The sequence below is a fragment of the Falco naumanni genome, chromosome 6, assembly GCF_017639655.2.
Source record: "Falco naumanni isolate bFalNau1 chromosome 6, bFalNau1.pat, whole genome shotgun sequence".
Classification (NCBI taxonomy): domain Eukaryota; kingdom Metazoa; phylum Chordata; class Aves; order Falconiformes; family Falconidae; genus Falco; species Falco naumanni.
The window spans coordinates 7,180,799-7,204,090 of NC_054059.1; the positions used below are offsets into that span (position 1 = coordinate 7,180,799).

The window sequence follows — 23,292 nt, forward strand, 5'->3', positions numbered from 1 at the left end:
AACTTGCCAAGCTGGGAGATGCTTTCCCAGTGGATGACACGTTTTGGGTACCTGCTTCGTTTGAGGGACACTTGTATTCCCCTCTAAGTGTGGGATTTTTCATTCCCTCTAAAAGCCAACTGGGATTCAGGATTTATCCTTGTGAACTTCCAGTGGGATAGTGCAACACATGAGAAGTGTTTCTGTGGTGCCCTTTCAGAACGTAGTTGCTTTTCCCACATTGATAAATCAATAATGTTGCTCTTGGGCTTGGGGTCAGTGGAAGTGCTTCATGCTGCCCAGTGGAAGGTGGTGGTGGTGGGGTGTCATTAAAGTGTTGTTTCAGTTGCTTGTGATGGAGAGTCAGCCTGGAAGGGTACGTGTAGGTCTGAAATGAAAGTTGTACAGAAATACTTGTTCTGTCAGGATACATGAAAAAAGTTTGGAGATGGTGATATGGTGAACTTAGAGCTCAGATAATGATCAGTAGGTGGAAACAAGTAACTTGGCCAAGGCATTAATTCCAGTACTAGTGAATGCCCATCATCACTGTAAGTGTGCGTTCACCAGGTTATAGTTTTTTCAGTGCTGCTGGAGACCCCTGCTTCTCTCTCCAATGCAGTGCCCATCCCCTGTGCTGTTGAGGCTGCCCGCCCCTGCCTGGGAAGGGAAATGTTACCTTTTGCAGTGTGATTTAAGCTTTCCATCCAGGTGTAATTAGGAGCAAAGAGCAAGGTAAGGTGCTTTGTGTGTTTGTTTATTGTGTGTGAGGCAGGTTGCAGCTGCCCAAAGCTCTTCTCATTCTTGTGCTCTTACGAGCTTGATTTCTTCAGCCTTCACATTTGCATTCATGTCTGTTCCCTGACCTACTGTTTCCATGACAGGTTGGACTTGCTCTATATTGTTCATGACTCCTACCTTTGAGCTCTATTTCAGTTACCCATAGAAAAAAAAATCTGTTACTTTACACTTGGTTAGCTAGCTTTTTGTTTCCCAGCTGCTTGGGCCTTCTGCTCACTTTTCCATTTCCATTGCTTTCGGTCTCATCGCTTCAGTTCTGCACTGTTTCTCTCCTTTCTGTTGTGCTCTTTCGGCAGCTCCCAGCAACTCCTTATTGTGCCTTTCCTGGTTTTACTTGTTTTCTAGGAAAAAAGTCAGCTACGTCTTTTGGCCGCTGTGAGGGGCAGATAGACACAACTAAATGGGGTCTGTGTCCTCAGGAAGGCTAGTGACTTTGCAGTATTAAAGTTTGCTTCCTGTGTATAGTGAGAAGTGGGTTTTTTTACTCTAAGGAAACCATTTTTTCTCATGAATCTTGTAAATGGATCCTAAAGTTCAGTCTATGTAAATCACTTTTCCTACTAGAAAAACAAGCTGTCATTGGAAAATTTTGCATATTATCGCTTAGACATATGCTCTTATTTTGAGTGCCAGTACTCAGAACAGAAATCTGTTCCTTTCAGGGGTTGCTTTGCTATGCTGAGGGATTTAAAACTGGTGCTTCTGTACAACACCAGAAACCGCTTTTGAGACCAGCCCTTTTGGAGCAGGAGAGCCAGCCTTGAAGCCAGCCACTCTGGTTTGGAGGATAGCTGCTTCCCCTTCACACAACAAACGGTGGTACATTTGGCAAAACAGTCAGGACCAATGGTAAAATAACTAAAGATTTTTAGTTTGGGATCAAGCTTCAGGTACCTGGTCATCGGGAGTGATTGTAAACATCTGAAGGCTCCTATACCTTCATGTGAAACAGTTTGAATAGTGTCTGGCAGTATTACTACAGTATAGGTAGTCAAGGTACAGACAACCACTGCGAATATGGTCTACTTTTCCGTCTGTAGTTTCTACCATAAGCTGTCTGAAACCCCAACAAGGCAGTTCTGGTGACTGAAGATAAAGAGCAAGTTTTTGTGCTCTTTGAAACGCTTTTGGTTCAATTTGTTTTGCTGTTTGAGTTGAGAAAGTAACTATGTGTATTCTGTTTCAATTTTTTTGAGCCTTTTTTTTTGTGATCCTTTCATCTTTTAGAGTAAAATCCTGACACACATGAAAGGAAAATTTTGCCTTGATGTCAAAATGTGTCAATGTTGGATTTTTTTGTATCTGTTTCTTTTCTTATCTCCGTTTCTTGCCCTTGAAGACAGTGCAGATCCTTAACATACTCATGTGGGAGTTCCCATAATAGCGTGCATCGGATACATTTGAAGGTTATCTACTGCCAAACTGGAAATAAAGTACACTGTCAAATATGTGTAGAAACAGTAAAATTAATAAATCAAAATTCCCAGTGATGGCTTCAGCTACATTGCATGCACTAGATGAATGAGAAGCACAGTGTTAAGCTTTCCTCTTCTTCGTCAGCTGGTCTTCTAATTGTCAGGTACTTTGTGAATCTTAAACTTTGTTTATTAAGAACGGCAAAGAAGGGGCTGCATTTTTCCTGTCAAACAACCAAATCATAAAAAGTTTTGCATAACAGTGTCCAGAAAGGTAATGCACCCCAAAGGAAGCTTTTCCTTGGGTTTTCAGGGAGGATAATGCTGGAAGTGATGCTGGCTCAAGTCATGTGGATCCACTGCATCATGGATTTCAGCTAGGACTTTGGTGGAGAGGGTTGCTTTTTTAATATAGTCCTCGTTATTTGAGGGCCTTTTTGCCTGTTTCCATCACCTGTAATGAATAATAAGAATATGCCATTTGAACTTTAGGAACTAATAAAGTTTAGTGAGTGTGCTAATTTGCAATGTGGAGGCTAACAAACAAATAGAACACAAGTGTCTTTCTGAGTTGGTTTCATTACTGTATTTTTTTGTTCAGTTTTGCTTGAAAGGGTCGTAATTTTGGTCTTTCTAGGTCTGGTTCGCATTACTGTGGATTGTTGAAATGTTTCAGGAAGTGGGCATTTTCTGTAGTTAAGTGGTTATGAAACTGATGAAAATTAATGGCTATCTTTCTTAGCTTGAGTACATCTCTCACTGTCGCCTAAAATATGTTGCAAATAGGTATTTTAAGCTTAAAGACCCCATGTAAAACTTAAACCCTGTTAGGTTTAAAAATCTTAGTCTTAAAAGACCCGTAGATCTGTCACAGTCTTATACTTTGCCTTCACTGCATAAATGTTGGGTTGTTTTTTTTTTAATGTCTTAGCTATTATCCTGAAAAGGTTGTGTTTTGCCAGTTTATCTCAAAACTACTTCCTCTTCCTTGTTACCAATTCCTCTACTATATTGTGTAAACACTGTGTTTATAGATCTGCTAGATCAGTGTGTCCAGAACAGGCTTATATCAGGGGAGTGGTTAATGCCTACTCCACATTAATCAGGTTTAAACAAGATATTTGTTCTCATTTTGTGCAAATGGTAGATCTGGCACCATAGTTTCCTGTATGAAAAGCAGCAGTTAGGTAGCTAGAAAAAGCTTCTAATGAGGCTGCATAATTGGGTGCTAGAAAATATGAAAAGTGGGAATGGAGGGGCAACATTTCCTTCAGGTTCAATCAAATGTGCTTGTGTTTAATGCCAGGATATATTCTTCAGTGTTGGCATAGGAAAGTGTTAAAATAATTTTGTTTTGTTCGGTGGGTTGTTTTTTTTCTGTTTTGTTTTTGTTTTCCTGTTGATTTAGACTTGAGTTTCTCTGTGAGTGGCACAGGTGGATAAAAGGGCGAGTAAATCCTTCATTTTCTTTGAAAACAGTAGCAACTTGAAGTGAATCGTGTCTGCTGGGAGGGGATTCTTGGCATTTTTTCACCTTCATGAATTTTCTTTCAGGTAGAACCCTTGTGTGCCTGATAGAAAATTCAGATGTTTTTATATTGGCTGGTTTCCTTAAATACCATTCAGGCTTTATTTCCATAATACTCACTTTTCTTTAATCAAGCATTTGCTTTGACAAGTTTAGCTCTTTTGGAGACCAGTCAGATGAAAAGTGATATACTGCATTTTATCAAAGCTTTTTCCATGGTTTATTTCAGCCTGTTCTTTCCTGTGCAGATTCTAAGCAGATACAATTGATATACAGGTTGTATCTTGGCAAAAGCAGAGCTGTAAGAATCCATCTGGTACAGCAGTTTTAAATGGAATTGTTCTGCCATTAGTAGAAACCTTTCTTCAATCAGCTAACTTTTTGCATACTGTGGAGGGCTGTTGCATGGTTTTGCTTTCAATCCATAACTGGTTAAATGACAGTTTTAGGTAACACAATCGGAGCTCATGCTAAAATTCTGAGCTCATTGTATCTTCTTTTTCCCCGCTTAGTTTATGTTTTAAGAGCTTGCCTTCTTAGTTAATCTGGTCCTTGATTTTCTTTCCCTCCAGCCTTAAACTAAAGAGATAGAATGAAACAAAATAGTAGCAAAGTTCAGATAAGCTTATCATTTTCAGGAAAATGTATAACTGTATGACAAAGTTATCTGCACTCTTCTATGCCTTAGCTTCTATTTCAGATGCTGTGATAATTTTTGCCTGTGGTTCTAGTAATGAGTGTGGTTGCTGATGGCTACTCTGAGTGTTTAAGAATTCAAAATGGAAAAAAGACCCAGTCATGGAACAGGTGCTTCATTGCTGCATACTAAGCAAAACTAACAATGTATGTAAAGAAAAGAAAACTATTGATTATTTATACATTCTTTCACTATGTATTGTGTTTGCATGACAAGGTTTTGGTAGCAGGGGGCTACTAGGGTGGCTTCTGCTAGAAGCTTCCCCTGTGTCCAATGGAGCCAATGCCAGCCAGCTCCAAGGCGGACCCAACCGCTGGCCAAGGCTGAGCAGTGGTAGCGCCTCTGGGATAACATATTCAAAAAGGAGGAAAAAAAATCTGCACAACAAATTGCAATGGGAGAGAGCAGTGAGACTATGTGAGAGCAACAACCCTGCAGACCCCCAGGCCAGTGCAGAAGGAGGGGGAGCAGCTGCTCCAGGCGCTGGAGCAGAGATTCCCCTGCAGCCCATGGTGCAGCCCACGGTGAGGCAGGCTGTGCCCTGCAGCCCGTGGAGATCCATGGTGGAGCAGATTTCCACCTGCAGCCCGTGGAGATCCATGGTGGAGCAGATTTCCACCTGCAGCCCGTGGAGATCCATGGTGGAGCAGATTTCCACCTGCAGCCCGTGGAGATCCATGGTGGAGCAGATTTCCACCTGCAGCCCGTGGAGGACCCCACGCCAGAGCAGGGGGATGCCCCAGCGAGGCTGTGACCCCATGGGAAGCCCACACCGGGGCAGGGTCCTGCGGGACCTGTGGCCCCTGGAGAGAGAGGAGCAGGTTTGCTGGAGCAGGTTTGCTGGCAGGACCTGTGGAGCCGTGGAAAGGACCCTCGCTGGAGCAGTGTGATCAAGGACTGCACCCCCTGGCAGGGACCCACGCTGGAGCAGTTCCTGAAGAGCGGCGGCCCGTGGGAAGGACTCACATGGAGAGGTTCATGGAGGACTGTCCCCATGGGAGGGACCCCAGGCTGGAGCCGGGCAGAGTGTGAGGACCCTGCCCCTGAGGGGGAAGGAGCAGCACAGACAGTGTGTGATGGACTGACCCCAGCCCTCGCTCCCTGTCCCCCTGCGCTGCTGGGGGGAGGAGGTAGAGAAATCAGGAGTAAACTTGAGCCTGGGAAGAGGAGAGGGGTGGGGGAACATGTTTTAACATTTGGGTTTTATTTTCTCATTATCCTATTCTGATTTGATTGGAAATAAATTAAACTAATTTCCCCAAGTCAAGTTTGTTTTGCCCGTGACAGTAATCGCTGAGGGATCTCCCTGTCCTTATCTTGATCCACAAAGTTTTCATTATATTTCCTCTCCCCTGTCCAGCTGAGGAGGGGAGCAATAGAGTGGCTCTGGTAGGCACCAGGCATTTAGCCAGGGTCATCCCGCCACACACCAAGTTTTGACATTACTGACAATGAAGCATGCAAATGTGCTACGAACTGCCAAAAAAAAAAATAATGGAGACCTTTTTTTGTTATATTTATGTTGGCTATATGTATATGAGTAGAAGAATTTCTTGCTTCAAAACAGGATTGGATTATTTCCTCAGTGAATGCTTTGATTTATGCATGGTCAGAATCCTGTGAGGCCCTTGATGATGCACTTTTTCAGAGGTGTTAGAGATGGGTCTGTTATCTGAAGATTTTTTTTTTCTTGGTATTTTTGTTTCTGACTATAAAAGCCATCTGCTTTTACACTTGCACTGTATTGTACTTTGTAAAGGGAAAAGAGTGGTAGGATAGCCCCCAACATTTCATAAAGCTGTCAAGGATTAAGTATTTGGCACAGATTTATAGTGAAGTTCAGAGTGGTTGTTTTTTGGGAGTGTTTTTTTGTTTTTTGCATTAAACATGATAAAAACATTCACCATTATTATCCACACAGATTTTTTTTTTTTACATTCTTGAATAGCCATCTGATATAGTCTGGAAAATAAGGGTTGAGGCCATGGAAATTAAATTACATTTTAGGTAATATAACTCTGTCTGGCATAGTTTATCAGAAAGTGAAGTATAATGACCTAGTAATACCATCTTTCACCATATTTTTTTTATTAATTCTTTTTGAAGCCAATTAAGTTAGCTAACATTTCTACTTGCTTAATGAAGAAGGCAGTGTGATTTATTGTTTGCAGTTACTGGTTATGTGATACTGCCTTTAAGAAGAGAGAAATTAATGGTTGCACAGTGCTGATCCGAAGATAGGTGGTTAGATTGCAAGCCCAGAGTTTGTCTTCCAGGTTGTAAGACCTGGCTGGTTGCTTGGACTTAGGATGTCAGGGTAGTGTAAGTCAACTGTGATCGTAGAGTGGTTCAGTACTGCAGCTGCATACTAGATATCTTACAATCTTTCCAATATTATTCAAGGAATCATCATATGCTTGTCTCTCATTTCTGTGTGTCTTAATTAGAAGTTTTGTTTCTCTCCTCACAGGCGCGGCGCAAAGCTCTTTTCAGCTGGGGATGCCTGGGGAGAAGGAGGGAGGGAAAAGTTACTTTTCAGAGTGGCAGCATCAATAAATTCTGGGGATGCTGTGGAAGGAAGAGATTGGTGATTACGGTTTCAGGGAAAGGTCTGCAATTCTGCATATGCACTTGTATATTTTTTTGAGGGAGAAACTGCAGTGTTCTTGATAGCCCTGCACATTTCCCAATACCCATTAAATACCCATTGTCAGTACGGGAAGTACATCTGTCTGTGGGTGCTTCTTTTAGAGACTGGGATACTTGGGTTACTTAAGAGCTATTCCCTCTTGTTCCTAGTCTGCAAGGCTTCACTGATTGCTTACAATTTGTTTGCTTATTGAGGGTAAGTGATGCTGTGCTGATGCTTAGACCAGATATCGGGGGTACATACGTTTTTTTAGGTTTAGGTATTTGATGTTAGCTTTCCACATGCATGTCACTGGAGCCAGCCATTTCTGCTAGTGAGTTGCATAGCCTGGATGTATCCAGGAGACCTGTTTCACTTGAGGGAAGTTCCAGCAAGAAAACGCTGTTGCACCCAGTTCAGTCCAAGTCAGTACTGGTATTAGTAAAATAAGTCATCTGTGTTACTTAGATAACAGGTCTTGCGTTAAGAGGCTGAGTATCGGTTTGATGAGACTTTTCTGGAAAACTTGGTTACAAAACATTTGGATGATAAAAGGAAAATGTGCACGGGCACTGCACAATATTTTTATTGCAAGAATAAATCAGTTTAAAGAAAAGCTGACAACTACTTTACTGTAAGTAGGAATTTGAGATTGGATGTGTTGGGAAGGTTTGTATTTGAGTCTTGGATCTATTGCTGACTAGAAATGATATCAGCTGGGATTCAGTTTACAGATCAAGACATCTAAATTTTGGTATGTGAATAGGAACTTGATCACGCTGTAGATTATAAATCAAGGAAAATATACCTATGGGCAGGATTGTCTCTTTAAAGATACCTTTCTGTCAAAGGCATGTAGCAGCTACTTCCCATTAGTTCTTCTATTTCAATGTGCAAATATAAATTTGGGGTTGACCAAGAAACATATAGTGGGTGCTGGTGGGATATTGTGATGTACCATATGCCACCATGCTCTTGCAAAACTTCATGGTACATTAAATGAAGATACTAACTTGGGTTAAAGGCTGACATACTGAAAACAAATCCTACCAAAACCAGAATTTTAAAACATGAAAGCTTTTTGCGTATTCCACCAAAGAAAATTCAGTATTTCTGTTAGCTCTTACTGTGACACTTGTACAGAACAGAACTACAGCTGAAACAGCTAGTTAATGTCATCTGAAGCAGATGCTGTATGGTCACCTGATCATTGATGGGTCTCTGTCCTAAAGCACATGAACTTTTTTTTTTTTAAAAAAAAGGGATGTAAACAGGGTAATAATACAGATTACATATATAGATACAAATGTACATATATTCCTGTGTACAACTTTAAATGTTTACTTTGTGATTAAAGAAGAGAATCTGTTGCTATTTGCTGGTCAGCTGACTCAAAGTTGTAATTTGGCTTTGTCATTTCTTTGTCATTTTGTGATAACACTTTTTGTGATAACATGAATTTTCAGTGATTTTTCAGTGAGAAGGAATAGATTTCTACTTATAGGAGAATATTGCAAGTAGGATATTTACTGTTATGGCAAGAATGGAACAAATATCTACCTGCTGGGTAGCAATTAAGGCTGTGCTTATAGATTAGGTCCATTCAGAGTGTTGATTTTGCACGTTGCAAAAGTTTGGGTTTAATGTACTGATTTTATTGTACAGTTTGGTGTTAATGTACTGCTGAATTCAGAGAACAAATGCCAAGGTTGGTTGAAGCAGGCTTCCCAAACAAAGGGTTTGGATAGGCTTTGCCATTTTCATGTGTACATGTACTACCAGCTCTTAGACTGAGATAACAAAAGGAAAAGTAAGTTGCAATCTGTAGCATGGGAAATGATTGATAGGCATGCAATGTATGCTATGACTGCATATGACCAAAAAACTTACAGGTGATAGACTGTGGTAGCAGAAATCCTGGATTGCCTATGGCAATGGAAAGTATTCACCTCATGCATTTAGTCTGAAATACTTGTTTACATTATAGTACAAAAAAGAGAAAAGGGAACCTTCCAGAGTCCCGCTCAGTCTTTCTCCATAGTTTGTGGAGGGTCCCCAGAGGACTAATTTCAAATAGACACATAACTTTTAGACACAGTGAAACAGTATGTTACCCATGGGTAATCTGATCATCTGTGTGACTGATGTCAGCACAATTCAGTACCCTTGGCTCTTGGGTCAAATCTTCAAGTTTCATCAGGTTGGCCAGTCTCCCTGTCACCACATCGATGCAGTAGGGAGAATCCTCCCAAGCTGATGATGCTGGTACTGTTAAAGGTGTGGAAGGAGCTGTTGCCATGTAGTCATCTTTCAGCTTGAGGACCACATGGGTAGGAGCACCTATGGGTCAAGAAAAGCACCTACCCAAGATGAAACTGGGAGAGAAGGAAAACATAGATGTCAGGCATCTGTGTATCAGCAACTGCAAGCCAAGTAGGCACTTAGTAGCCAGCTCATCAGAGGAAAGATTTACTTTGAGTTGTCGTAATGTAGAAGATGCTTTTTTTTTTTTTTTTTAATTGACCACAAACAAGCTTCAAGTCTGCACCTTCTTTGCAGTCGTTCTGCAGAAAGGTGCCTTCTGCCATTTCTTTCTGCTCATGTCCATTTGTGTTGCATTATCTTGGACTGTTTCTTTAGGTTTCACTTATACCATTGCAGTGCTAGAAGCGAGGACCTTAGCATTGAGATTGACCTCTGCCATCCTCTAAGCAACTCTGTGTTATAGTTTTTGTTTATCTAAAATATTTGTGTTATTTATCATGCTAGGGAAGAGAAATTTGTTGCTCGGTTTTATCACAAGCCCAGAATACGGTAGTTGGTAATCTGTTTAGTCTCTGAAAGGCAACAATAAAATCTGTTAAGCATATCAGGTTATGAAGTCCCCTCAGGATTTCACAGCTTACTAACCTCTATTTGGTTAAGTACTTATTTTAGACAGATGGAATTTTTGGCAGCCGTTGAAATTCCTCTTCTACCTACATGAAAATCATGACTGACTCTCAATATCTGATTTTTCAAATGTAAATATTGTGCATTGGAGACTGCATACTTGGAGACTGTACTTTATAAAATTATTACAGTTAGCTTTTATTTGGCATTTTATTTGGAATCATTCTGGTTAGCAACATATTCACATCAGCTGATACTATGCTTGTCTAAAATTCACTCAGAAATAGAGATTCCATGTTATTCCACTGGCAGCATCGCAGGCATCCTTGATTAGAGTTATACCACTACTGACTCACAGCATCTACTATACATGTGAATTAACTTGTTAAGTAGAATTTCAGATACGGTTGAGTAAAACTTAGTGATTTTTTTAATTTAAAACCGAGATCACTGTCATGCATGAAATTTTTAATTCCTGTGGCCATAATTTCTATTTTGAAAAATACAGCTGCACTTTGATACATCTGTAGAAGACAGACAAGATTGATGAAAGCAGTAATTAACAAGATTAATTTTGCTACTATGAGTCATCCAAGGGATTAGAGCTCTGAAGTGTTTTTAATCTATAGCATAGGTAAACTGTGTTGAAAATTGTCATCTGTCATAAAAATATGTTCAACAAATTGGAAAGTGATGTTGTAAACTGCTGTTGTCTCCTTCCAAATAGTTCCCATAGCCAGAGCTTTCCTAAGTAGGCCTCTTGCAGGGTCAACACATCCCAAGGGAGTTTTAAACTAATAAAAATGGCTCAGAAATAGCCATGGATGAAAAAAACCCTCTGAATATTTGTTCAGCTTTGGCTCTACAGTTTAAGCTGTGTTTCACACTGCTGTTTGGTCTTGTATGCAAGCAGCAACCAAGAGAGCTGAGACGGGTCTCTCTGCCCAGGCGCGATGTCCCTGCTAGGGGATTGAGTCAGGGGAGATACAGATCACAACCAGCGTGGTTTAGTAAGTCTGTTATTAATTTAGCTGTTATCACTGACAGAATCAAGCTACTACAGATAACTGCCAGTTGAGCCAGCTTGCAGTTCGCTCATGCACGTGTTCATTGTAGCCCCCGGGTGGGAGCAGCAGCCCTGGGGAGGGCAGCCCCAGGGGCTTGTACTGATGCGCCTTTGAGCTGGGTGTTCAGAAAGTCCCTCAGGGCCCCTGGTTTCATCAGGTACCTCTCCACAGTCCTTGTCTGGATGCAGCAGCCACCCCCTGGATGTGGTCTGAGTAGCGCAGTTTGAGGGGAGCGTGTGCTGGGGTCCTCGTGCACAGCTGGCGACTCTGGGTGTGAGGAGTTGTTCAGCTCTTGTGGAGTGAGCAGCATGACCTGTCTCTGGAGCTCAGCAGATCTTGGGGAGGCTTCACATGCTGCCTCTCGGCGGGCACAGTGTTGCCTCCTGTGTTCTGGAAGGTACTTTCTATCCACGGACAAGGGGGCCTATGGAGCAGCACGTTCACACCAGCTCATGCTTGCTAAACTGTGGGATTGTTACTCTCACCTGAGAAGCGGGAGGCAAGGCGCCTCTGCAGATCTTGCTCTAACACAGCTCCCCCTGAGCATCTTAACCATTTCAGCTGCAGGTGCTGTAAGACGTACAGGTTTGGGAGGTGGGGTGCTGGGCGTTGCTGTCCCCTTACATGTACTTTGTAGATAATTTTATGTCTTTAAAATTATGTGAAATATGCTTTTAAGACAACCAGCGTACAAATGCAGCTCTAGTTTTTTGCATTTTTTTGGTTGCTTTTAGATGAAAAATTTCTGTAATGATATGAAGGATTTGGGGTAAGATGATTTTTAATGGGACGTGTGGATTGAGGCGTCAAAAGGACAATCGGGGCTTGATGCAGCAGTCCACATGTAAGCATCTAGTGCCCTTTGAGATACAGAGGAGTGTTGTGCCTGGCTTTCATCTGTTGCTGTGCAGGTCTCCTATGCAGCTGATTTATAGCTGATATCATTGCCATAACGAGCTATTCAGTGTTGATTTCTCCAGCACCTTCCAGCCTCTCAGCTGACAGCAGGTGCTTACGTGTACAAATCTGAATTTGGTCTATAGTCGGTATAGTCACTGGAGCAGTTGGAATTACTGACTACGAGGTAACTATTCTAGGGTGAGCTGGATCTTTAGGCTTTTTATTTTAATCAATACTAAATACTCTATAATTATCATGGAAGGGATAGCTACCTACGTTGCATATGAACACCTAATTTAGTGTCTAACTAGATTCAGTCCCATGCTACATTATACTACAGCATGTGATATATTTTTATATATCATTATCTTGGTGACTTGTTTTACTGTTCAGCTTGTTATTGTCTGCTGTTTGTGTCATACAGCCTTCACAGACTTAACGTGAGGAGGGATTGCGCAATGCAAAAAGATTTTACTGTGTATATGTATAATAAAACATATATACAAAAAGTTACTTAAATTAGGTTTGCTTACTTACTCAGATAATTGCTTACAGTAGGTTAAAGGAAGGCTGCTAAATTAGAAATGCTATGATGAGTCATTTCTGATGTGCTGGTCTGAATCATGCTTGTATGCAATCACTGTATCAGCTCACTGCAAGGCTGCCAAGCTGCCCACACATTCCCATGATGAATTTGCCAAGAGAAGTCTGATTTCCTTCTGGCCATCTGCATCATTTTTGAGTCATAAGTCCCTGGATGTGTTTATTAGCTACTGTATTTATTTGTCCTTTATTTGTTGGAAGCTGGTTTTGACTTTTGTTTCAGTTTCCCCTGTTGACTTTTTAAGTTGGCTTTTGAAAATCCTATGGACCTAGAATTGAGCTGTGAATATACTTCAGATCTCTCAGCTTTCCTGAAAACTGCAAAAAAATTGTGCATTCAACAGGCTGCAGCAGATAAATCACAACTCTGGAAAAACAGCCTTGAAATTATAAATGCCAAATGGCAGAATATAGTTCTTCACCTTAAATACTTGTTAAAAAGCTGTGTTTAAAAAATATGCATAAACCAGAACCTCTGCCTTTTGGTATTTTATAGTTGAAACTAGGACAGTTCCTTCTTTGCTTATACAGTCAGTGCTGTGCCCATCAACTAGACTTTTTTTTTTTTTTTTTTTTTTATTTACCTTCAGTGTGTCTTGCAGTCTCACAAGTCCTGATGCATGCCTGTTCACAAGTCCTTTATCTAAACTGGGTTCTGCAGTTCGCACTTCACCAGTCCTCCTTTTCCGACTTTCTCCTTCCCCCTGCCAGCCAGGGTGGTTACCTGTATGTGCCTGGCCCTTCCAAGCTCCAGTGCAGGCACTTGGCAGCAGGATTCGCTGCTGGTTTAGGGATCTCGGCTCTGGGCCAAGGTACCCGTGTGCTAGGTACTGTGTAAAGACAACAAACCCACAGTTCCTCTGCCAAAGAAGTGAGTGGATTGCTAATCCACTTAGCAATCCACTTTAATACCATTTTTAAACCTTAATCCAAAATGCATAATCCATAACTGATTGATGTGCCCCACTAAATGCCCATGTGGGGATCCGAGCATCGTTTTGGGGAAAAAACTACTGTAGTTTTGTTTTGTTTTGTTTTTTTAAATGGCAGTTCTGTCTCATCAGTGACTTTTCTACTTGCAGTCTGAGAGTATCTTAAACAAGATTTCGTTGCAAATGGTTGCTAATCTTTGCTTCTGAAAATTCATTGAGCTTTTTTCTGTGTGGGTTACCAGAGGGTTACAACAGAAGGTTTGCATTTTCATGTTCAGTTTTCATTTCTTAACTCAAGGATACACATCTTCAAACTGTGGTAACTTTCTGCTGCTGATCATACCCTTTCTTCTTACCAACTTGTAATTGTATTTGACATCTTTCTCCCTTGTCTTCAAGAGTATCATTTAAAAGAGACTTCTTGTCTCTAAAATTTTACTAATCCTGATTTTTTATCATCAAAATTGGATTCTGCTATTCAAACCCGTATTTTGCATATAGTTTTTACAACAAATCATTCCTAAGAAGGCATGTGAAGCTCTGAGTTAATGTAAATTGTTGGTTTGCAGAGCTAAATTTTTCCTCGGGTCCAAAAGAAGATCCCCGGTGACAGAAATTTGTGTGAATTTGCACCGTTAAAAAATTACTCCCCTCTCCTTACCTGCAGGGATGCTTTGTGTGACTAGTCTGGCCTAAAGTGCTGGCTGCAGAAGAGATGTTCACGCAGATAGCTGCATTAGTCTCGCCTGTGCTTATAATATTTTTTGTCAGTCATGACAAGAATGGGTAGAGAACTAACACTAACGTCTTTAGCCACATGTAATGCTCCAAGCCCAGTGCCTTGCCATGAACCACATTTGTTTTCAGCAGAATGAGTTTATTACACAGAGTGCGCTCAGATTAGTTATTCTAACTATTTCCTGGGGTATTGTGCCTTGAAATGAGCGTTGGGCATGTAGTATTTAAAGTATTTGTATGGTTTCTCTGAAGTCATGTTCAGATAATAAAAATGCGAAATGCAAGGCAAATGATTGTAAAATGTGATTTTTGCCTGTTTTTAAGGTGGTTTGTTAAAAATACTAATTATATAAAATCTCAATTGGATGTGCAGATCATTAAACTCTTAAATGTAGCTTATAGCACTTGATAAATCATGTGTGCTATATTTTTGTAGAGATTTTATAAAAAATTCTTTGAGCATGTAAAATTTTGCACGGTTCTATTTTGGGGTTTTTTGGGTTTTGGCTTTTTTTTAATATTCTGTTCTTAAGGGGGCTTATGATATTTTGGGTGCCTGAAACTCTTTAAGTAGCTCATACCTAGCAGGACTATACATACATTTTGTTGCTTCCTCAGCCTAAGAGATTTTCCTTAAAATAAAGCAAAAGAAAATTGTTTTATTAATTTTGACTTGGATTCTTCCTTAACAGTACTAGTTATGCATATCAAAGATCATGCTTTCCTAAGGACTGTGTCTAGTTCTGCAGTTGAATTTCTCCTGAAGCCTTGTGCGTAAAATGGTGTGAGCGGTAAGGGGTGATATGCGACTGGCAACTACTGATTTGTCATTTGACACATCTTGGGGGAAAAAACCTCTTCTCCAGTAACCAGAGAATGTTTTTGGTCTTTTAGCCAAGAGCATTCATCTTGTTTGCATTTCCTTTTTTTTTTTTTTTTTTTTTTTTTTTTTAAGAATATGGAAATGTAGGGTTCTACAAGTCCATTGGTTCAAAGAATTGGTTCAGCTCTTGAGCAGACTTGTATTTCAGGAAGCTGTGGGATTTTCTCTGAGCTTTGCCTGGCAGAGTGCTCCCTGACCTCTTTTACTCTGCTCAGGGTTACTTTTATGATTTAGATACATAGAATGAGTTTTTTAATGGAGAGGTTTTTTTACTCTTTGATGGACTCTGAGACAACGATGAACCTGCTTGCCTGTTGTTCCCAAAATACTTCAGAGAGTGTGATTTTTCTTTAGTAATACCTTAAAACAGCAATCCAAAAGATCTCTTTCTTGTAGAATAGGTGGTACTTCTAGATATACCTCCTTGCTATACCTTTTTACCTTGCTCTTCATTTCTTCCCTCCCCCCTCCACAGACACAGTCAGCTCAAATATATATGTGGGCGCTTGAGTTTGGATGTTGGTGTTGATGATTGTTTCCTTAGTTCCAGGGATGACCTGGAGTTTTACGGGTCTTGATCTTCTCCTACCAGAGGCTGAGGAGAGAGTCACTGAGTCAGAGAACCTTGGATGTGGCTCCTTCTGCATGCTGTCAACCTAATGGCTTTGCGGCATACCTGCAGTGAGGCCAAGAGAAGGAAATAAATTTTTTTTCCTAAATGAGTAGGAGTTTCTAAAACCAGAAATTTTGGCCTACTGAAACAAAAGAGGGCTAAGTCCTGAAAGAAACTGGGGGAGGATCCCTGCAATGAATACTGTTTGGAGATGGTTCTGGCTCCTTTAGTGGAGCTGAATCTTGTTAGTGTGCAAACAGGATACACACCTTACTTTAGTGCACTGTCTTTTTCTTAAGAAGTCTTTATAAACTTAGCGATTAGATGAGCTTCAGATGTGCTATCTAAACAAAAACCATGTCAATGCAATCTGATTTGCGTTAAGGGGTAAGGCTTGTCTGAACATAGGCTGAAACAGCTCTTGAAATATTTTGAATGTGCTCTCTGTTTTCTCAAACACTGCCAGAGAATTCAGTTGAAAGCCAGTGCAAAAAGCTATCTGATACAAGATGATGTTGTGCTGTTTATTCTGTTTTATGGCTTTTCAGTACTGCAACTGAACACGTATATATGTTACGATAAAACAATCTTGTAGTTGAGGGGTTTGGGGGGAAAAAAGAGAGGCTGGGCAGACAATATATAGTTAAGAGCTGAGCTGATAAACCTGTAGAGATTAAATAATGAAAGACTACTGAGTAATCTGCAGTAATAGCAATCACTGCTACAATTACAAAACTTCACAACATTACAAATGGAGAGACGGATTCAGAATTAAATGCGTTTAATTAATGCAGTGAGTCGAACTTCTTGAAAATGAAAATGGAAAAAACAGACTCAAAGAGCTTTCTGCACAATTGAGAATGCAAGAGGGAATTTGTGTCTAAGGAACAATAAAAAAACCCAACCCAACGGCTTGACCAAAAAGTTTGTGAGAAAAGAGGATGATGAGGGGTTGAAGAACAACTTGATTTTACCAAACCCAGAGCATATAAAGGAGCATATAAACACAACCACTGAAGAACTGCAACCCCCTAAATGGGAGGCTTGATAATAACTATACTTTTAATTTCTATGTTGGATATGTTATCTTTTGATGGCATAGAGCAGTGAATATATCAAAACGATTTAGGCAGAGGTTAATATTTATGGTTGTGGTCTCATGCCCTTGTGCTGCTTTTAGATTGTCACGCCGTTGTTCTTCTTGGACAACTTATTTGTAATTCAGAGTGAAAAATAAGAATGCCCACGGCTCTTGCTACAGTTGGGGGTGCACTTTAGATGGTGGAAGTGTGTCCCGTCCAGGTGAGCACAAAGTGCGGCTCTCGGGAAGAGAAAGGAGCGTGTAAACCAAGCTGGACCTAGAGCCCTCTCTGCTGGATGCCTGGGAAACGGCACTTGAAACAGGAGAAACCCAAGAATGCTGACGTAGAAGCGAGAATCTGAGAAGTTAGTGGAAGAAATCTAGACATAAACCATAACATTTATGTAGCTGAGCTCTTTCTGTTGTAAGCAGATGAAATAGCATACGTATATTTCATTAAATGGCCGTCTTTTATTGTATCATCAGGTGATATGTTTTCATGATAATTCTTTTGAGAACGTGTATGGTACCTGAGGGGGGAAAAGGAACTAACATTCCATCTGAGAAATTTGAAAAATTCATAATACCTGTGCCAAATAAGACTGTGCAAGTGGAGAATTTTCAAACCAGGTATAGCAGGAGGTATGGATGGGTGCTGCATTTTTGTAGTAATGTCCAAAAGAAATTAACGTTTACTGTAGAAGCTGTAGCAATATGTGGAAAACATGCTATTCCAAGACAAAGTGCTTTTTTAGAAAGGCACTTGGCAAGATGCATCAACTTTTCCAGTGTCTAAATAAAATTTATTTTCCAGTAAGAGGGGCAACTTTATCGTGGTAATTAAAGTACATATCTTATTCCTAAAGTGAAGGAAAACACAGACCTTTGTGAATGTTATTCTTTCAGAAAATTTAACTAGTAGTAACAGGGGAGAGATGCAGAGAATAATTGGATTGCCACTTCATTGCCAGCACTGAGAAATCCACTAAAACTATGCAGCTCCCAAAAGTCCAGCCATTTGGAACTCATGCTGAAGTGTATGTGCATGTAAGCATGCGTGCACAGCTTTTATGTGTGTTTTTTTAAAGCCAAGAAAAGTCTACTGGAGATAAGAGGGATCAACTTTGAATAAACTCCTGAGGAGTGTTGACTCTCTCTTCCTCCATGGTCTTTTCAAGATGTGATAGCAGCTGAAGACACTCGTTACGTATCTGGCCACAGAAAATTCATGGAGGGTCAAGAAAAGACAGGGTTTGTGTATGCTGTTGGAAACCTTTGAAATCTTGAGTGCATGGAAAACTATAGCAAAACAGTTACTGACCTTTATTAAACTTGGTTTCCCTCCATGTCTATGTGTGTGGGAAGCATGTTCTGGAAATGTTTGATGTTCTGTCAAATGTTCATTATGAATTTTTTCTTTTCCTTTTTTTGGGTCATCATTTCACTTTAGGGTAATAACTTGATTAATGGCATTTTAGTGCAGATAGTGTGGTGGGGTTGCCTTAAGCGTTTGTTTTTTCCTACTTTTTTCCAAGCAACAATGACATAACCACTTGAAATTTATTTAGATTAAGAATGGTATATGAAGTGTAGAGTAGTAAAAGACAGGAAGGTTTTGTAGTATTCTTTTGTTCTTAAGAATGAGCCCTGTGAGGTGGCTATTTCTGAAAATAGAAAAGAAGCCTGTCCAGGTAATCAGACTAGCTGGTATGAATTTATCATGTTGTATCACTCACTAGGTGGTGTGTGAAGGGCAGTAATGGCGTTGTGTAAGGGATCGTAAATTTGTTCTCTGGAAAAGGCAAGAGTAGTGCAAATGTACACTGAAGGATGCCTTTTATATTTGTGCTTTTTCTTTACCTAGGTTTTCCTATCACTTGTTGTCCTAGCTAATTCTGATGGTAGCACAAACAAAGAAATTTTAGAAGTATATTTATAGAGGTAGTTGTGAAAGTATTACTTAGTAGTATTTATTTTCCACAGGAGAGTAAATGCAGGAACATTCCCATTGCCATTTTTTCCTCTTTCATATTGCCCAAGGTGTTTTCTCAGATATTTCTTCATAAAAAGCAATGTACTTTGTATATAGTGGTACAGTAGGTGTTGAATATCAGGTAAGTGTGTAATGGCTTGTCTATATATGTGTATACACACACACACACATATGTGTATCTTCTTGACAGAGTAATGAATGCTATCTAATCTCTAGTACATTAACTTTTGAATATGTTTAAGCTACGTGATAACCATGTTGCAAAGATTATAGACATTTTTGGTGTTAACCTAAGAGAGACCTCGAAGACAGATCTGCCAGTACGGATTTTACCACAGAAGCAGTGCAGGGCGATGCTAAAGGAGAGCTGTAACGTGTGTGGAGCCACCAACCAGCGGCTCTAGTGTGAAGCCAATGTTTAGATTTCATAAGTCACATATGGAAGAAACTCCTCGATTTCATAAGTCACATATGGAAGAAACTCCTCTGACATTCTTTATATCCCCTAAAACTATCAAAGGTCTGATGCTATCCGTCAGTCCTGCCTGGCTGTAGTTGCCACAGCAAAACAAAAAATCGGCAGTCAGGCTGTTCGATACTGGTGTGCTAAACCCATGGTCATGTTTCTGCTGTAAAGGCATCTGCTTCTTACAATAGCTTGGGTAATTTCCAAAGATATTTTAGACAGACCTTATTAAAAAGCAGCTGTTTGGCAGTCTCTGTCAATCCACAAGCTGGATGTAAGTGTTGAGCATTCTGTGACTGCCCATGTAACATACTAAATACTTTTACATGTCTTTTCTGAATGCAGAAAAGGAAATCCAGTCAGTCTGTATAGGTTTTTCTTACTGTAATGGAATTTGAATTTGAAAAACAAGTTTGCATTGCTATGGCCATGTTTCTGTTGACTGACTTCAGTAGGTGCTCAATCAGGCTTTTTGACTATAAAATGATAGACATGACTATATTGCATCACAGAGTTCTGTTGAAAATTCACATGAACGTCTGAGATATACTAATGATCTTGAAAATTTTCCAGATACCAAAAGCATAATGTTTACACTGAAAATGAATATTATCCATGCTTTGTGTTTAGAAAGTGGCCAAACAAATGAGTAAGTGAGAATATACTGCTGCTGTCTTCTTCAGCTGTAACTTAATATTTTTACTGGTAATAGTCCTGCAGTGTCAGAGGTCCTTAACTTATTCTGTGCTGGGCTGGAGTTATTGTACTGTACGGGCCTGTTCTCTTATGACTCAATAAAAACTTTTTCCAAAATCATTGCATAATTATTAATTCTGTTTAATAATTACGTTTTCGGATGCTGACCTTACCTGTCCTTTATTTTGCTGCAGAATTTTCTTAAAAGGGACGCGTCTCCTATATATGTATAAAAAATGTTTTTTGTTTTTCTATTTTTCAGGGCATGGCTTTTACCTTGGAGGAGAGACAACAGTTGAATATTCATGGATTATTGCCACCTTGCTTTCTTGGTCAAGATGCCCAGGTTTATGGTATTCTGAAGAATTTTGAAAGACTGACATCTGACCTAGACCGGTAAAGTATGGCTATGAAACTTTACCCCAGTTATCAAACCATAATCCCTTTTTTCTTTTTTATGGTAGTACAGACGAAATGTTGTGGGGTTTTTTTCAAGCTGTGGTGGTTGATGGCTGGGAATCATTAAGCTAAATACATACTTTTGCTAGAATGCTTTCTTCAGAAAATCAACTCCCAATTTTAAATTGCAATATTCCAGTGCTGTTCACATGAACTTATTATTTCAATAACTAAATGATACAAAGGTCATCAGAAGCAAATGAACTCTAAAGTTTTAGTGAAACTAATAGTCACTAACGTTTTTACATGCGTATAGATACATATGCATTAAAACAAATATATAAAATCTGTATGTACTATAGTGTTGTTGTGTTCGATTTTTTTTTTTTTAAAGAAAAAAGCTGTGGAGGGCTTTAAACATTTATGAATACTCAGATAGTTGGGTTTTTCCCCCCTCAGTGTTTTATAGGCCCTAGGATGCTACTACTTTATTTTTACCCCCATGCCTTGCTTTTTTCTCTGTTGTGGGTTGTCTTGTTATTTGTATGCAATAACATGGCTTTCAGATACCTGTCTGTTGGTAGCAAGGCTTTTCTATAATTTAAAGTTGCCACAATCTTTGTTTTTTAGGGAGGCAGGATAGGATGAGCACAGCCATCCTTGTAAGTGAAGAGCTCATGACTGTGTTGTCTGTTCTAAATGCTCTCAGGGAGGGCATTATCAGTTAGCACAAGAGTAGTAGCTTCCCAGGCTGGAATCTTGCATGTAGCAAAGCGTAAAATCTCATGGAGACCCCACCAAGCATTGACATTACCATAGGAGAAAACTGTCTCTGTCCTTCTGTCCTCATCTCCTCCTTACTTCTGCCTTGAAGTATTCCCTTCATGATACAGTTTGTCATTTCATGTGTTTCAGGGCATTTAAAACTTTAAGGCCGTTTCAGTTGTTTGATTCTACTTGAATTGCTGGAATTTCTTTCTACCTGTAACTTAAAAGCAAGGGGGGAAAAAAAAAAACAAAACGCCTTTTACCCCGTTATTGTGTGTTTTTCTTAACTAGCAAAGAAGTTTTGCTCTTACTTCAGGTCATAGGAGAAAATGACTTGTATTTCTCAAAACTTCGAGATTGAAAGTTACTAGTCTAGCTACGTGAAATTCAAGAGGAGAGCAGCAGTATTTCCAAAATATTAATTAAATATTGTTTTAGAAAAAAAATGTGGATATTTAAATGGATTTTCACTAAAATTAGGAATTTCTGCAGGAAAGGAAAAAACCAAGTAATCTGTCAGTTTTAAATGACAGAGTATGAAAAGTTTGATTTGAACCACAATAAAACACCATATACTGAAGTTTTGATTGCACTGGGACTCATCAAATAAAAATAACTGTCTCTGAGTATTGTGGGAATACTTTGCAGAAAACTTGCTTTATCATGTTAAAAGAAAGGAAAGAAAAATCTGTCTGTCTTGGGGGTGGGGAAGGAAAAAAAACCCTTTTTTTTTTTTTTTTGAGTACACTTAATGCATGTATGATAGACACAAATAATACACAAGTATAAATAAATATAACTATGTTTAGAAATAAATGTAAATAAAAAGGCTTTCCAGAAGCCATTTGCTTCAGGTGCTTTTTTTCCCCCCAAATCTGTCCCTTTTAAGCTTAATGACTGTATGTAATTAATTAAACAAAACCTCAATATCATTATTTCCTACCTATGAGTGTTCTTTTGCACGTTCTCTTTTCCAGATAAATAGTTGGGTATGGAAGAAATTTATTTCCTTCTGCTGTGACCAGACATACTTAAAACAGAAGTACAAACATAAACATATATTACATCCGTGTGTCTTGAGCATTAGGCTTTAGCTTGCCATTTTATACCATAAAGCCAGTTTTTAGTATAACGTCTTTTTTTGGTATAAAGGTTCTATTTTACTGTGCAGCTTTGCAGTGCAAATGTGTTGTTGTTAATAGGGTTTAGTGATGTACTTTGGCTGAGAAAACTAGTGAGTCTTTGGTTCATAGGAATAACTTGAAACTATGAAAAGTTAGTCGTTCTTACTGTGTGATCACTAGTCAAAATACTTCAATTAAGAATTTATTAATTAACAAAAGAAAAAAAATTAAAAGCTATGTTTAGTTACCAGTCTTATTCTGTGGCGTGTAGCAGTGGTGTTTTTTCAACCATAATTTTTGGTCCAGCCATAATTTTAGTCGGCATAAACTGTGTGGCTGCATTTATAATGCAGGGTGAGCTGGGATGGAGTCTCCAACCTTGGAGATATTAAAATCCTGAGTGAACATGCCCCTGGACAACCTGCTCTCGTTGACTGCTTTGAGCAGGGGATTGGGTGTGGGAACTCCAAAGGTCACTTTCAACCTTAGCCAGTCTATGACTGTGTGATGCAGGTTCACAGCAGTTAAAAAATAAGAGGTAATCTTTGATCAATGCAGATTTGTGTAAATGAAATCAGGCTGGTCCTTAAACAATTAAATTTGTATAAATCCACAAGTCCCCCTCAAATGAAACTGTTTCTTTAAGAAGTCATATTTGTATTCTATGTGAACACCTAGCAGGCCAAGATCGACTATTCATGTCATGCCACGTTGTGATAAAAAAACATTTGCCTCTTGTATTAGTGGGGCATTATATTGCTGTGGTGTTTTCTCCAGTTTTTAGCAAAATAAAATCATTTGTTCATTACATGTGTAAGTTTATATTTAAGACCACTGATTGAAAGACTTGGTAACATCAGCACGCAGAAGATGCTTCCTTTTAAGCCTATCAACGGTTGCATCTTGGGCTCCTTTGCAGAGATAAAACGCTTGTGTGAATTGAGCATGGAAAAACGTGCACATGTGAAATGTTATTTGCAGCTGTGTTGGTAAGTCAGGTGTCTGACAATTTTGTTGTGGTGTGTCAGTAGAGACCCTGCTCTGAGAACATGTGCATTACATGTGTGAGCTCAGTCCTTCAAGGAAAT

The 23,292-nt window shown here is 39.5% G+C and overlaps 1 protein-coding gene across 1 annotated transcript in view; it reads left to right on the forward strand.

The window, feature by feature from the left end:
• Positions 1-23,292, forward strand: part of ME1 (malic enzyme 1) — a 184,550-nt gene that overhangs the window by 27,404 nt on the left and 133,854 nt on the right. Inside the window, exon 2 of the mRNA XM_040598022.1 lies at positions 20,176-20,309. Coding sequence (XP_040453956.1) covers positions 20,176-20,309 — 134 coding nt within the window. The remainder of the gene's footprint in view (positions 1-20,175; positions 20,310-23,292) is intronic.